This window comes from Bos grunniens, chromosome 22 (assembly GCF_055505025.1).
Source record: "Bos grunniens cultivar Pamir isolate PY7600 chromosome 22, Bosgru_T2T1.0, whole genome shotgun sequence".
Lineage (NCBI taxonomy): Eukaryota > Metazoa > Chordata > Mammalia > Artiodactyla > Bovidae > Bos > Bos grunniens.
In genome coordinates this window covers 50,134,723-50,150,669 of record NC_141186.1, presented here as the reverse complement: position 1 = coordinate 50,150,669, position 15,947 = coordinate 50,134,723, and the positions used below count along the sequence as shown (strand labels likewise).

Below are 15,947 nucleotides of genomic sequence, written 5' to 3'. Positions count from 1 at the left end.
CCCTCCTCCCCCTCAGCCCATCACGACCTGGCTGCTCACCAGCCTGGCCAGTACTGCCACCGAGCATCGCCCAACGTCCTCCTTTGACCTGCGCCCCTCCCCTGCACGCCGCCCCTCCTCCCAGGCACACACACCCTTCCCCCATATTGCTTCCCACTGCCCACTCTGTGCCTGTCCTAGGCTGGGTGCTGGGTACCGTAAGATGTTGTACCAGACCTGGGCCTGCCCTGGCAGACTCAGTGCTGAGACAGAGGAGTCTACGGAGGCACCTGCAGTCAGGGAGGGTTTCCTGGAGGCGTGGATTCCCAGCTGTGGCCGCGGTGCCTCCTCCCCCTCACCTGGGTCACTGCCCCTCCTCTAAGCCTCTCTCCCTGGAGTGGCCAGCGGGTTCCTGGAATCGTCCCATCGCTCTTCAGTGCCGATTCCAAGAACTGCGGCTCCTGGCAGCACTTGCTCAGGATCCTTTCCTAGAACATAGGCCTCGCCCCACCCAGGCTACTGGGGTCTCAATGGGCAGCTGGCGGAGGGAATGAAAGAGGGGTGCCCTGGGTGGGGCCTCTGTAGGATCCAGACACTGGGAGGTGGGCCTCGGCTGTCAGCCCAGAGAGGGTGGCCACCCTAGCATCGGGGGAAGGAGGTCAATGTGTGTGAAGGCACTTTGACTCCAGTCAGCTGTGGGGGCGGGCTAAGCCCAGGGAGTTCAGCTCACAGCCTCCCTGCACACACAAGAGGCTCACCCATGGGGCCTTGAACTTCGGCTGTGGTTGCTACACTCCACCCTCAGTCCCCGCCCCCACCCCCACCCCCATCCCAGGGTTCCATCTCATAAGCACAAGGCACAAGCCTTCCTCTGGCCTCAGAGCAGGCCTTCAATCAGATAACCTCGAGAGGTACGGGCCAGGGCACAGGAGTGTCAGGTTCTGAGCAGTGAAGGGGGGATGGGCCAGGGGGAAGGACAGGACACCTGTGTTATTAATCATGTTATAATTTTACCTTGCTGGATTATGATGGAGGAAGTCACCCCATCCCGCACCCTCAGCAAGGTGGGTGGGGGTTGGGGGTGACAGCCCCCGATTCGTGGGCCAGGACAGGATCCACCTTCCCTCAAGGTCACTGGGCCTCCCCCTCTGAGGCGTGTCCTCCACCCCCGCCACCTCTGAGCTGGCGACAGGCCTGCCCACCCGCCTGGGACCTGCCAGATCACGTTGAGCAACCAGTTCCTGAGAAGCGTTGAAGGCTGTTTGGTTTAAAATTAACTCCCCCGCTCCCCCTCCCCTGCCTGCAGGCCTCCTCCGAGTTCTTGGAAGAGGCGCTCTGCTCTTTCTTCCTGGGAAGAGGCCTCTAGCCGCAGCTGCTGCAATTCTAGCAAAAACACCTCACCCAGGGTGGGGGTGGGGGGTACCCATGCCCCGCCTTCTCTGCCCTCTGTGAGGACACCCAGGGATCCTTCTGGAGCCTAGCTTGCCCCAGTGCATTCACTGACCCCAAGAGGAGAAAGGGGGTGACTGTCAAGGTGCCGAGAGCAGGTGCTGCTGCCCTAAAGCCCACACCCCCTCCCATTGGCACCTGCTGGCTCTGAAGAGTAAAAGGGCTACAGAGACCCAATCTGGGCACCTCTGGGGTAGAGACAGTGAGTGCTGATCACATAGACGGCAAACCCAGGACTTTGGTCTACTTTGAGGCATGTTTGGCTCAGAGAGAGAAAGCACTGTGCTCAGGGTCACCCAGCTTTGCCTACCTAGGCTCAGCCTGCCCACTAGATGCTGGGCTGACAGTGCTCATCCGGCAAGGATGCCCGGAGGCATGCCCTGGCAGGCACTCACACTGGGGTTAGAGCTCTTCTTGTCTCTTCCCCACACTCCTCTGCCTGCCCTGGGAACCCATCTCCTTCTGGATAAGCCTTCGTTTTCTAGTGTCTCCTTGGGCTCCATGTCTCTGGAACTTTGGAGAAAAGGAACCTGCTGTCCTACAGCTCCTCCTACCATGGCCATCTACCCGAAGGAGCTGAGAAAAATAAAGGAATGTTGGCCAAGTGGAAAGGTCAACACACACACACACACACACACACACACACACTGATGTTGCTCAGAAGTAGGGCTGGTGGGAGTGGGAAGGGGAGAAGTGCTTCTTGGGGGAAGGCGGACAGAGAAGAAACACTTTTCAAACAAAGCTCTGCCCCAACCCAAACTGAGTGAAATCTTCACCTCTGCTGGAGGAGGTGCCCGGCTCTGGGGACAGGAAATCCCAGGCTGGCTCATGGGTGCTGGGTGTGGGGAGTCTGCCTGGGGAGCATTTGCTGGGTGGTACTCCCCTTCCAGCCACACCGTCAGAGTGTGGGTCGCCCTAATGAGGACTGTGCAGTGAAACAGTCCTAGAGGACTGCCTGGAGGAGTTGTGGCCATCCCAAGTCCCTCAGTCCTCAGAGGCCACTTCTTGCACTCTGGGCCCTGCCAGCTTCAACCAGGCTTGAGTCATGGAAGCAGCTGTCCTTCCATTGAGCAGAAAGCTTTGGCCATACCAAAAGGCTCCTCCAGCTTTGGGCCTCTCACGTCCCCTCCTGCTCATAGATGAGCATCAGCTACCACTCATCCCGTATCCCCCCACAGCCAGGCATAGCCCCGCTCCAACCACCCTGTGGCAGGGTTCTTCTACATCTCTGTCAGACAGATGGGGAAACTGAGGCTCCAAGAGATAAACCACTTGCCTGAGATCCTTAGGGTGATTTTGGAGGGGCCAAAATTTGAACTCTGCCTGAGTTCTTTCCACTTGGCTAATTTGCCTCTTCAAAGACAACCCCAGGAGACTTTCATGGGAAGCGTGGTGTGTGTGTGTGTGAGAGAGAGAGAGAGAAATTTAGCCAAAGAATGGTTGTTTTGAATTAGTTGTGGAAATTATGTTTTCTTCTCCCCAGGCTGGAGAGACCTGGGAAAACTCAGCCCCCAGGGGGATTCCCTAGGATGTGGTGGGTACCCAACACAGGCATGAATCAGTGCTAGAGAAGCTGAGGAAGACTTCTCAGAAAAGGAGTATTTGAGTTGGACTTGGAAGGGTGAATAAGAGTTTTCCCTGGCAGAATGAGGAAGAGGGACATTCCGGGATGAATGATATCATGGGGAGGGCTGTTTGGAGAGAAGTAGAATGGAATGGGCTGGTGGCTTGGGAAGCTACATCTTGGAGTCTGGGGTTAGGCACAGGCAAGATCTAAGGGAGCCTGTGAATATCACTAAGTGAGGAAGGCGGGCCACTATCGGGCTTGCAAGCCCCTCACTCTGGAGGTGGTGGCAGGGCTGAGGGGGCCAGTAAGGAGGCCATCAGGTCAGTGACCCATGGTGAGGCCGGATGCGGGCAAGGCAGCCGTGGGGAGCCACAGGAGAACAGCCTGAGAAGGACCAGGGCCAGGGTAGAGGGACATGACCAGCAGGTCGGGGGGTGCATGCGGGAGTTGCGGAGGTGTGTCTAGGGGACAGTCTGGACAGTTTGTCCAGGATGAGTCCAGGTCTGGACAGGAGTCCTGACAAGGACAGAACTCCTGTTCAAGAGTTCTAGGGTGAGGGGTCAAGCCCTGGCCTGGGATTCAAAGCCCTGGGTTCCAATCCTGTGTGGCCACTTCTCTGGTGACCGTGGACAAGTCACCCTGCCTCTCTGGATATCTGGCTTACGGCTTTGAAAGGGGACCGACGCAGCTCACCTCCCTGACCTGTGACTCACCTTTGAGGGCACATACCGCTGAGGGCTGAGTGAGTAACAGGCCTAAGGGAAACCCACACACCCTGCCTCCCCCAGGTGAGGCCACGGGTAGCAGATGGCCTAGTTTCTACTGAAGTTGCTAGAAAGTTGGGCTGGTCTGGCCTCTACCCCAAGCCATGCAGACACCATGGGTCTGTTCACCATGATGGGAACCCAAGGCCTTGGTTGGCAGGTGACGCCTGAAGGTGGAGGCCTGGGCTGGCAGCGCGGCACCAAAGCTGGGGGTGGGGGGCAGTAAGGGGCTGCTTATATTTCCAGGGGGTTCCAGCCAGCTCTCCTGCAGCTCCCCTGGGGACTGCAGGGGAAAGCAGCACCTGCCCAGCCCACCTCTCAAATGGGATTAAAATAAGGGACAAGGAATAGTTACAGTGACAGCTGCAACAGCTGCCACGGTGAACCCTCTCAGCCTCTCCTCAGTATTGCCTCATAAATCCTCCTGGGTAACCCTATGTTCCCTCTGAGAGATGTGCTATCCCTCTTCCCACTTCAAAGCTGAGGAATCTTCTGAGGTTCAGTGAGGTTGAGGGACATGCCCCCCAGATCAAGTGTACAGCACGTAATCCAGACTGCAGGGGAGGTTTGGGTAAAACCAGGGTGTAGGGGACACAGGAGACAGGAGTAAACCTCTGGGGACCCTCCTCCGTCTCAGGTCTCATATGTGAGAGCCCCAGCCTGCCTCAGCTTGGGAGGGCCCCCCCCCAACCCTGCAGTCGGGGTTGGGGAAGGACACCTTCCCCAGGAGAGACTGTTGAACTTCTGGCAAAGCTCCCACTTGCTTTATATTAAAACTGGTCTGACAGGTTGGTGTGAAAGAGCCGCCCAGGCCTGCGCAGGTTCCACATTTCAAGGAAGAGGGCCTTTGTGAGGTTTCACAACCCTCCGGCCTCCTTGATCAGGACTTACCTGAGGCTCTCGGCCCCTCTGCTTCACCGTACATCTGTGAGGGGTGCGAGTTTCCCATCTGAGAGTGGAACCAGCCTGGCCCATGTCCCCAGCCCTATTTAGATCCATGTTCAGCCTTGATCATCCAGCAAGATTTGCTCAGTTTGCAGGTTAGAAGCTGAACCCAGGGGCAGGGGGCCTGATAATGATTGCAAGGGTGTTAATGACACTCGGTGATCGTGGGCGAAGTCTCCCAGGAAGACTTCTCATTGATTGACAAGAGAAACCTGAGTGGCCTATGGCATCTCTGTCCCAGAGTTGTTCCATCAGAGTATTGTAAGTCCAAGGAGGGACACCAGATAAGATCAGTCTGTGAGCCCACCTCCCCTGGTCTGACGGAATCCTCCAGGGTGCAATCCCCAGCCCCCCTCCTCCATAATGCCCTCCTGAATCGCCCCGCCCTTGTGCCTGTCCCCAGCACCTTGTGAGTGCCAAGGCTTTGGCATGCCAGCCCCTGGGACGCAGCGCAGAGCCGCAGGTACACAAACAAGGTCTTGATTCAGGGTTTGAACCCTGCCTCTGTCCCTCACAAGCTGTGTGACCCTGAGAAAGCCACAACCTCTCTCTGAGCCATACCTCTTTTCCTGTAATGGGGACAGCCTCTATTGGTGTGCAGGGCTGCAGGGAGAACTTAATGGGCATGAACTCCCGCCCAGGATCACCTCCCCTCCCCTGGTCTCCATCACACCCCACTCAGCCATATCCCACACCTCTCAACCTCCTTTCTGGCCTCTGGCCCCCAGGCCCTCATGGGGTCATCCCCACCCAGCTGACAGGTTCACTGCTTAGAAATGAGCATCGGATCGTAGCATTTCCCTGCTGAACTCTGAAGGGGCGCTCCACCACCAGAACACCATCCGTGGGTCCCCCTGTGCCCTCTCCACCTGCCCTCTGTCTCCTCAGCCCTCCAGGAAAGCCAGCCATCTTCTGGTCTCGCCACGTTTGTTCCTGCCTCAGGGCTACTGCCCTGGAGCTCCTTCCACCTGGGATGTCCTTTCTGTACAGTGTCCAGGCTCAGGGCCACCTGGCTCCAGAACCCTCCTCGACCCCCTCATCTGCAGCGGTGTCCCCCCGCCCCCAGAGCACTCTCTTCCCTGCCCCCTGCTCTGCTTTCACTTCACTCTCAGAGCTCGGCCTGAGTGTCCGCTTGTGCCCTTGTCTGTTGTCTCTTGCCCACCAGCCCATGAAGCCCACGAGGATGGGGAGTGTGTCCATCTTATTCCCTGCTGTGTCCTCAGGGCCCAGATGGAGTCCAGCCCAGTTGGTGCCCAGAGAGCATGTGTGCTGGCAAAGGACTGGGTTGGTAAAGGCTTACTATCAGTTACTGTGTGTATGTCGTGTGGGTTCCTGTGTGCCCACCAGTCAGTTCCCCTCTTCCTCCCTGACCAGTGCCAGTAGGCGTGTCCCTTTCACCAGCCCACAACCGCCCAGGGGTGACTGCAGTCACCACAGGATATTTAGCATCTGTTAGGCTGGCTCTCTGACCCAAGTCAGAGGGGCCTGATGACATGCCCTCCACTGATCCTGTTCTAAGCAGGCATCACTCACTCCCTTGATAGGGAAATGTGAGAATGAGATTGAAGCTGACTGGGACTTCCCTGGAGGTCCACTGGTTAAGATTCATGCTTCCAATGCAAGGGCTGTGTTCGATCCCTGGTTGGGAACTAAGATACCATGTGCCATATAATGTGGCTAAAAACAAAAAAAAATTGAAGCAGAAAACTCTCAGGGGTCAGAGGTAGCTGGTAGCCCCTTTTCGGGCAAGAGCCAGACCCTGATTTGGGCTGAGGCAAGGGGGAAGGGGATAGGACCCTGTTGGCCAGGCCAGTAGCTCTAGAGACCTTAGCAAGCAGGGACACAAGGGGATAAAACCAGCATTCAAGAACAGCTCACCTGAAAGCCACCCCCACCCCAGCTGCCCATCCTTGCCACCTCACGTAGCAGTGCATGGGCAAGGGGGCAGTTGGGAGCCCACAGCCTTAGCTCTGCTCTGTGCCTCGTCCCCTCAGCTGCCCCTGTGCCCCTTCTGGGCTTGTCTCCTCTTCTGTGGAGTATGGGTGATATTTTGTTGTTTAGTCGCCTAGTTGTGTTCAGCACTTTGTGACCCCATGGACTGTAGCCTGCCAGGCTCCTCTGTCCATGGGCTTCTTTAGGCAAGAATACTGGAGTGGGTTGCCATTTCATTCTCCAGGGGCTCTTCCCCACCCAGGGATTGAAGCTAGGTTTCCTGGATCGGCAGGCAGATTCTTTACCGCTGAGCCACCAGGGTAATGTCTAGGCCCACTCTAAGCCATTCATCATTGTAGTGAGCACTGCATAAGGTACAAAGCCCTTTTGTGTTTCCAGCACCCTGTGGACACCCTGACGCCTCCCCTCTGTGGACAGTGAAGGACGTCCTTCCACTCCAACACTGTCTGGGACAGGAAGAGCCTGCCTTTGCCCCTCTGTGTCCACTGCCTACTCACTGGATGACTCAGATCCGGGGGTGGAGCAGACACAGGGGTCATCTCAGGCATTCTGGGAGTCACAAAGGGGCTGGGATCTAGGCTGAAGCAATGAGAAACCACAGACATCCCTGGCAGGGCCATGGTGCCCTGGACGAGGTGTGTTGCCGGGCCCTGCAGCCAGCAGTGGAAAAGGTGCCAGGCGGGACGCGTGGACCTGGTAAAGATAGCCCTCACCCACTTCTTGCTCACTCTCACCCAACAGCAGCTCCATTCTTTGCCATGCCTCTCTCTGTACCCCCAGGGTTCTACACCTCCAGAGTTCTTGATTTTTATCCTGTCCTGCCTCATCCTTGTCATCAACATCACTCCTCACAACTTCCTGTCTTCAATCTGCTGACATTTGCCTCTTTGCATCTGCAACTTTTAGTTGTCTAATGGCTAAGAAAATAGAAAGGTTAGAACTATTTCTGAAATGAGGGCTGAAAGGCCATGAGTGAGTTTCAGAGGTACTTTCCTGTGAGGGAGTCAATGATGTAGAAAGTTTCAGGACAGAGTAGGATTCCAGGTGCTGAAGTGCTCCAAAGGCAGACCATCAGATAATGGAGTGTTTTCATTTTACTTGCTCTTTCACCTACTTCTGGTACGCAGGACCCTGACTGAAAGAGTCCCCAAACCCCAGTCAGCCTAGGACAGAACCCCATCAGACCCATCCCAGGCCAGACCCTGTGGCCAGCCACTATCCCCAAGTCAACTGTTCTACCCTGCTCCACAGAATGACCTTCCCTAGGCCTCCTTGTGATCAGGAATATAAGCTCCCCGGTCATGCCCTGGTGCCTTTGCAGGCCCTGTACCTTCTCCTTGGGATGATCCAGCCTGACTTCTCTGTTAAGCCTCGTCATCTCAAAAGACACTGCCCCCGGGAGTGGTCCACAGCTCCCATACCCCTGGTATTCCACCTGCATTTAGTTGGCATCTCCTGTTCACACATCTTTCAGGTCTGATGCTCCTCTGCTAACCTCCCCGACCTGGCACTGGGCAGTGACCCTGCAGGCAGTCCCACTAGTGCCCTGCATCCCACCCTCCAAGGGGAAAAGAGGGAATGAGTGGACAAGGGCTTCTCCCTACCCCTTCCACTATAAAACTAACATTATGGTATCTGGTCCCATCACTTCACCGCAAATAGAAGGGGAAAAGGTGGAAGTAGTGACAGATTTCCTCTTCTTGAGCTCTAAAATCACTGCAGATGGTGACTGCAGCCATGAAATTATAAGACAATTGCTTCTTGGCAGGAAAGCTATGACAAACCTAGACAGTGTGTTAAAAAGCAAAGACATCATGTTGATGACAGTAGTCATATAGTCCAGGCTATGGTCTTTCCATTAGTCATATATGGATGTGAGAGCTGGAGAGTAAAGAAAGCAAAGCACAGAAGGATTGAGGCTTTCAAACTGTGGTGCTGGAGAAGACTCTTGGGAGTCCCTCAGAAAGCAAGAGGATCAAACCGGTCAATCTTAAATGAAATCAACTCTGAATACTCTTTGGAAGGGCTGATGCTGAAGCTGAATAGAATAAATAAATAAATACTTTGGCCACATGATGCAAACAGCCCTGACTCACTGGAAAAGACCCCGATGCTGGGAAAGACTGAAGGCAGGAGGAGAAGAGGATGACAGAGGATGAGATGGTGGGATGGCATCACTGACTCAGTGAGCATGAACTTGGACAAACTCTGGGAGATGGTGAGGGACAGGGAAGCCTGGTGTGCTGCAGTCCATGGGGTCATGAAGAGTCGGACACGATTTGGTGACTGAACAACAACAATAACAACCCTTTCCACTCTTCACTGGGTGCCCTAGCAGGGCCGGCTCAGCCACACAGGTCTCTGGGCCTCTGCTGACCCAGATGTAAAGTGGGGGATAATGACAGTAAGATCGAAGGGGACAGACAGTATACGACTCAAAAAAGGCCCCTCTGAGGGCTCCATACATGAAAGGTACAATTTTATTGTCATTACAGAAAAAGCAGTGAAAATAAAAAGACTACTAAACTGTTTTAAGTAGTAATTATTTTATAAAGTCTCGTCAGATATGGAGTTTCGTTCCCTCTCTTGTGTGAACGCACTTTTCTGGGCAGGAAGCAGACCCAGCAGAGCTGGAGCAGTGGCCCCCCAACGACCATGCTGCTCCCTGACCCGGCCCCCAACTCGTGCAGGGCCTGTGCCCCGGCGAGACCAGCTCTGTGCAGACAGGGCTCGGCCCTGGAAGGGCTGAGTGGCAGGCTCTGCTGGGCGCTAACATGTTGGCTCCATGTTCTTGTTTATTCACCCATACTCCCAAAACAGGGCTGGAGGCCAAGGAGAAGGACTCCTTCTCTGGTGGATGGGTTAGTGCCAGTACATGCAGGACCACCTTGGGTCCAGCAGCGCATCTCAGGGTGAGAGGAACCAGAGAAGCTGGGGCCAGTCTGGGGCCTCTGGAGTGCTCAGGGCAGAGAGGAGGGGTCGGCTCACCCCGAGACCAACCCAGGGAGAATAAATAAATAAATACTATATAACTGTGCTGTCCCCTAGTTTGGTCTGTGCCCCCGCCTGGGGACTGTCACCATCAACCTCGGTTCCTCTGGCTGATATACCCCCGAGACAGAGGCTGGCTAGCTGGAAGGAAGGGGCCCGCCCCACCCTGTGGATGGAGCAACCAGGGTCGGCCAAGTCTACGCAGTTCAGGAGTCCGCAGCAGGTGAGTGGGGGACTGGGCCCAGCCCACATGGCTGAGATAAGGTCCTGCCAGTGCCCTCTCTTTTGACACATACGGCCCACCACAACGGAGTTGCGGGGGAGCGGGGGGCGCTGACCTCCAAGTCGTGTGAAACTTCCCCTGACCCCTCACCCCCAGCCTTGTTCCTGCAGACCGTTCCTGGTCTAGCTGCCAGATGCTCACGGGCACCAGGATGACTGGAGGAGGGGTCATGGGAGCCCAAGTCCAGCTGGGGCCCATGTCCCTTCCAGGGTCCAGCTGGGTGAGGCCAGGCGGCTACTCGGCCGGGTCAGAGCTGGAAGGGGTATTGTCGGAGGTAGTCAGCCATGCGCCGGGGAAGCGGCAGGCAGTCCACGTCGGCCACCAGGCGGTTGATGACGAGGCGGCACAGGTGCTGCAGGCTCCGGGTGCTGCTCCTGCGCACAAAGGGCTGTACCAGCTTCAGGTGAACGGCCGTGGCGGGCAGGGCTGGGTCACTGGGCGCATCTTCCTTCGGGGTGGGCAGGGCCGGGGTGGTGGCAAGGTCGGGACTGTCACTCCGGGTGTCTGCAGCACAGGAGGCCACATAGTGCTGGACCAGGCTCACCACATCTGGGAAGGCCAGGATGCGCGGCCTGGACAGGCAGTTGGAGTCCAGGCGGAAGCTGGAGTCGGCGTACTCAATGCGCACGTTGGTGGGCCCGCGGGTGGTCTTGACGGACAGTGTGAACAGGTAGCTGGGGTGGGTGCTGTCACGTACCAGGAAGGTGCCCTCTGGCATCTTCTGAAGGTGTTGCCGGGCCTCACTGGCCGTAATGGAACCCCAGTACCAGCCTAGGCAAGTGGACAGGAAAGGAACCAACTGGTCACAGTGGAAAGTAGCTGGGTGCACCAACCCAGGGCATGGCAGGGCTCAGCCTCTTCTCATCACCCCTCCCTGGGGAGGGCTGGGGATCTTCCCTCCCGTCAGACTCTTCTGGCCAGAGGCTTGCCTCTCAAATTAGACTCAACAGGCAGAGCTAATCTTCCCCCGTCAGACTTCCCAGGACAATTCCTCCTCCCTCCTCAGACTCACCAGATTCCCGAAGGTAGGAGAAGGTCTTGGCTATGCACAGCAGGTCCTCCTCGGGGTCCACCACCTTGGGCTCCCTCTCTGGCTGGGCTGGGGACTCCTCTACTGCCTCCTCCAGGAAGGCGCCAGCAGACAAAGGCTGCATAACTTGCTGGGGCAGCTCCAGGGACTGGGCCCACAGGGGCCTCTGCCCAATCTGCTCCACGGCCAGCAAAGGACAAAGTCTAGAAGGAGGTGCATGGGCAGTGAGTGGAGGCCCTGTGCTCTCTCCATTTCCAGGGATCCCCTCTGCCCTAGACTGGCTACGAGACCTCTGGCCAGTCTATCTCACTGTGAGCCCCAGTTTCCCCTCTGCTCACTCATGAGACCAGTACTCCACCTCCCGCTTGTCAGCACAAAAGGCCCCCTTGATGGCCTCCCCCACATATGAACCCTCTTCTGAAAGAGACTTTCCCACTCTCCTGCATTTATCAAAGAGCAATTATAGTTGGAGCCAGTATCCATGGGGAGATGGTTCCAGGAGATGGAACCTGTGGATGCTTGAGTCCCTTATATGAATGGTGCAGTACAATGAATACATGGGCTCTCTGTATCCCCAGGTTTCACATCTGCAGGGACAAAGGGCCATCTGTAATCTCTTCTATTTTGTACCAACCAAATCCATAGATCACTCCCTGTAGGCATCTCTAGTTCACAGTGGGCAGTTGGGGTTCCCACCACATAGATAGGATCCAGTGCAAAGAGGCCCCACAATGGTGCCCTCCTGGCAGAGGTGGCTGATTAAATGCACGGTCCTGGTTGAGCCAAGGGATGGGTCACATGCTACCTCCCCATGGACAACAGTGTCTGGCAGAGGGACCTTGGTCTACACTGGCCAGGCCTTAGAGGCTAGAATTATCTCCCTGAACAGGTCAGACTCTCATCCTGTTCTCTCCTCCTCCCAGCTGAGGGTCTGGGGTACACAGTGGCCTCTAAAGGCACTTAAGTCCCACCTCCCATAAATATGAGCTCCCACCAAAGGGCAGGGTACTCATCCCACATTCCAGATCCCACTCTGACAGGCCTGCCCTACCAGACACCGTGATCTTAAGCAAACACTGCTCTTCACTAGAGGTCCACTTCCCCACTGCCCCAGTGAGGGGTCATCCCAGCCCAGACACTGAGGGGTTGGGCCACACCATATTCTCAGATGACTAGAATTGGGTTGCTGAACTGGCCCCAGTCTGAGTAGTAGCTTCTCTTTAAGAGAAGCCCACCCAGTGCAGTGATCCTGGGGGTTCTTGGGAGTGAGAGGCATGGCCCTGGTTCCTGTGGAAGAGACTGCCATTCCTCTCCCACTCGTCACAAAAGAAATCCTCGGATCTCAGTTCTGGGTCTGGTTCTCTTCCAGGCCTCAAGACATCAGGATCACGTAACCTTGGGCCCTGCCCTAAAGGAGTGCTCATAACCCAAAGTCATAAAGAAGCAAAGGATGTTACAGGGGAGTCAGGGTCAGCCTGCTCCTGAGCTGAGTCTCAGGCCAGAGGAAGGAGAAGCAGCGAAGGCACAGCAGGCCGAGATGACGACATCGGGAAACACTGCCAGGTATTGTTTACACGGCAGGAAGAGGTAGGCAGGAGCTGGCGGCAGGAGCCAGGGAGAGGAACCAGCTCTGATGTAAGTTATAGGTGACTCTAGAAGATGTTAACAAATCAGGGGGCCGGCAACTGCTCATGAGAAGAAGGGGCCATAAGACCCTGGCACACCATAGCCTGGTGACACTTCTTCACCCCAACTCTGGCTACACTGTGGGAGCTCTGGACTCCCTCTAGAAGAGCTGGAGGCTGAGATCCAAGCAACTGGCTGAGGGCCTCCCTACTGGGACCCAGAGCTCCGCTCAGGCCAGGGGCCTTCTAGGACTATAGGAGGTGGTTAGCCAGTCAGACTGGATAGAGTCTCTGGGGGTGGCCATGTCCAAACAGCTTAGCATATGTGGGTGTAGAGACCTCTAGGGATGATGATATGATATCTGGATGTATGAGTGGCTGTATTGGTCACCACAAGGTCTTGGTGAGTGACTATATATATCTGGGGAGGGGTGTGTCCACAGCTGTGTTATTGTGTCGTGGTTGGTGGTGGCTGTGGTGCTCCAGGCGTAGGTGGCCAGTATGTGAGGGTGCCTGCAGTGCAGCCAGCCTGTGCTTTCTGTTTGGGGACATAAACTAGTAAAGCAAACTCAACCCTGAGCAGGTAGCCCTCAGCAAAGCTGACACCCCAAACCTACAGTTGGGAATTCCTGCTCCCTGGCTCAGGAGAGCACTAGCTGGTCTTGCTCCCTGACAAGAGCACTGGCCTGATGCACTGATATTCCAAGGGGGCCTTCAGCTGGAGCAAAGTGAGAGACTGTGGGACCCTAGAATTGGCTGGGGTCCTGTGAACAAAGGCAGAAGCATGGGGGAAGGTGTTCGGGAGTCCCAAAGTGCAGAGAGGAGCAAGGGAGATTCTGGAGATGCTCAGGGAGAAACTGAAGCACGTACAGTCTTCCTAGCACCTCCAGGTGCTGGAAACAGGACTGCTCAGAGCTGGGGGGCACTTCAGCCTTGCCCCACCTTCCACCCTTCCTCACTTGGTACGATACCAGTTTTGATAACAGCAGTCACTGGGCCACCTAATTCTCTCTGGCTGTGGAGCACCCACTCACATCTCCTTTCACTCACCCTGGAGCTTCTGAGCTCCTGTCAGATGAGTTTGGAGAGCATCAGACCCTTGGTTGAAGGGGACGCTGAGGTTCTGGCCAGAAGGAATGTGTTAAGAATGCTCAGCTGAAGCCAAGACTGTCTTATAAACCCACCCCCCCACCCCCTGCAAGTTTTTGGGAAACTTGGAGAAGGGAGGCAGGAGCCAAGGCACTTCTCACACTGGGATCCCATATTGGACTGAGAGTAGGGATGAGGCCATTGTGAGGGGGTGCCTCAGACAGGACTGGGTCAAACCTAGTATCTTCCAAGAGCTGCTTATTTAGCAGGTGCCAACCTGGGTAGAAGTAAGGATCTCAGATTGGTTTCCCAAGAAGAGCCTAACTGCGAGCCTGAGGCAGGAGAGTGGATGGCAGGACAGAAAGGGGCAAGGGCTAGCCCATGGTCACAGTAGGTTATTGGGCCGGCAGGCCAGGGTAGAGCGCTCCCGATCCAGAACGGCTGGGCAAGTGAGCCACGTCTGGGAGGAGGCGCTGCCTGAAGCGCCCACCTTCTCCAGCCAGAACCCAAGCTTAGCCCACCCGGTGTTTCCCCTGTCGCTAGCTGACCCCCAGTTTCCGTACCCACAGTGCCAGTAGAGGTGGTGACGATGTTGTCACCTTTCTTTGTTATCACACTCCCGAGGTCTTTCTCCGACCCTCTTAATACTCGGTGGCTAGCACGAGGCCAGTTCTCCGCCGCGTCCCGGCGCGGAGCTGGGTTGGGGCAGAGAGCCGCGCTTACCCCTGAACGCAGAGGACCATGTCCCGGCAGCGGCAGCTGTTGCTCCGGAGCTGAGGCTCGGCCTGACGGCGGCGGCTGGAATGAGCCAGTGGGCGCGGATCGCGCTCGCAGGGCAGGCTCCCGGGGTGCACAGGCGGCGGGCCGGGACTGAGAGGTGGCGTCGCGGACGCGCCGGGAGGGCGCGGGGGGCGGGCCTGGAGGACAGGGCGGGGCGAACAGCCTAATCTTTTGTCCTCTGTGTCCCAGCCCTTCCCGGAAGCGACGTCTTCCTAGAACCGCCGGCTGTGCGGTCGGGCGGCGAGGGGTGCGGGTGGGGGGCGTCGGCTCCCCTAGTCTGGAGCCGAGGGCCGCTAAAGGAAACACCTTTGACAGATTTCCAAGAACTTTCCAGGAAAATGGGGCGGGGCCCTGAGCACCGACCAGTCGCAGTGCAGGAGGTGGGGCCGAGTGGTCAGGGAGGGCCAATTAGAGCTCTTGGATTCGAGGCTGACGTAAGCCAAGGGGGTTGGGCGTGACCTAGAGACCAACCGGTGAAAACCAAGTTGAATGGGCTAGGGAGAGGCCGTTGCTCTACCTACCTGAGCTCAGATTTCCTTCAGGGCACTCCGCTTCGTTAGCGACAGGCCCGCTTATCTCTGAATAGGACCGGTGGCAGCACGAGGGCGTGGCAACGGGTCTGTCCGCCCAGCTAATGGCTCCTCCAAGGCGGTGTGCTGGTGTGCAGGCGCCCCCTATGGGCTGCACTTGGACCCCTGGACCCTGTGTGGGGGAGGCGGGTGGCATGGGTTGTGGTTTGGCGAGAAACATTAGGGGAGAAAAGGGGTTCAGAGGGAGTATCCAGATCCGAGCAGGTTCACGGATGGCCTGCAGCCACTGCAGCCAATAGGATCCAGGCGAGAAGGTTTCCGCTGGGAGTTGGGGAAGAAGGCGCCATCCAAACCTTTGCACTCTGTGGGGCTATCCAGTCTCAGCCCTAAGCTGGCCGAAATGACTACCGACTTGAGGAGACAGGCAAGGATAAAGAGCCCCCAGCCCACCCCACAGGACAGTTCACATGTGTCTCTGGCTTGGTGGGCCCCCTAAAAATATGGGAGAGAGACCTGGAGCTCCAAACCCCCAGAGATAAACTGAAGCTAGGGGATAAAAGTAGAGAGGAGGAGCAGTGACAGCCTCTCCCATCTACACGGAGCTCTGATACATGCGATCCTCAATAGCTGGTATTTCTCCCATTATTGCTGAGCCCCAGGGAACATGCCCCTACCATTGATCCTTTCCACCTTTTCCCATTCACTGGACTCACCAGGGAGTATCCTTAAAGGGGCTGCACACATATCCTTGAAGCCCGTGGGCCAGGAGATGAGAGAATTGGAGCAGTGGTAGGGTCCACTCCATCTTCCGGGTGTGTACCCTCCAAGTTCCCTGGAAAGAAGATAAACTTCAGGTCCCCTCGCAGGGATGACAGGCTCCTGGCAGTGTCCAGAGGCATAAATGGTAGTATCCAGGCTTTCCCCAGGGCAGACAGGGCTGAGCTTGTCCTGCCTGGGAGGGG

At 56.5% G+C, this 15,947-nt stretch overlaps 1 protein-coding gene across 1 annotated transcript; it reads right to left on the bottom strand.

Moving 5' to 3' along the window:
* Nucleotides 1-9,119: 9,119 nt before the first annotated feature.
* CISH (cytokine inducible SH2 containing protein) lies at nt 9,120-14,547 on the bottom strand. Its single transcript, XM_086367869.1, has 3 exons — nt 14,399-14,547; nt 10,944-11,164; nt 9,120-10,702 (listed from the first exon to the last, which is right to left on the bottom strand). Exons 1-3 carry the CDS (start codon nt 14,416-14,418, stop codon nt 10,179-10,181), a joined length of 765 nt encoding a protein of 254 aa, XP_086223995.1. The 5' UTR covers nt 14,419-14,547; the 3' UTR covers nt 9,120-10,178.
* Between the last annotated feature and the right edge of the window lie 1,400 nt (nt 14,548-15,947).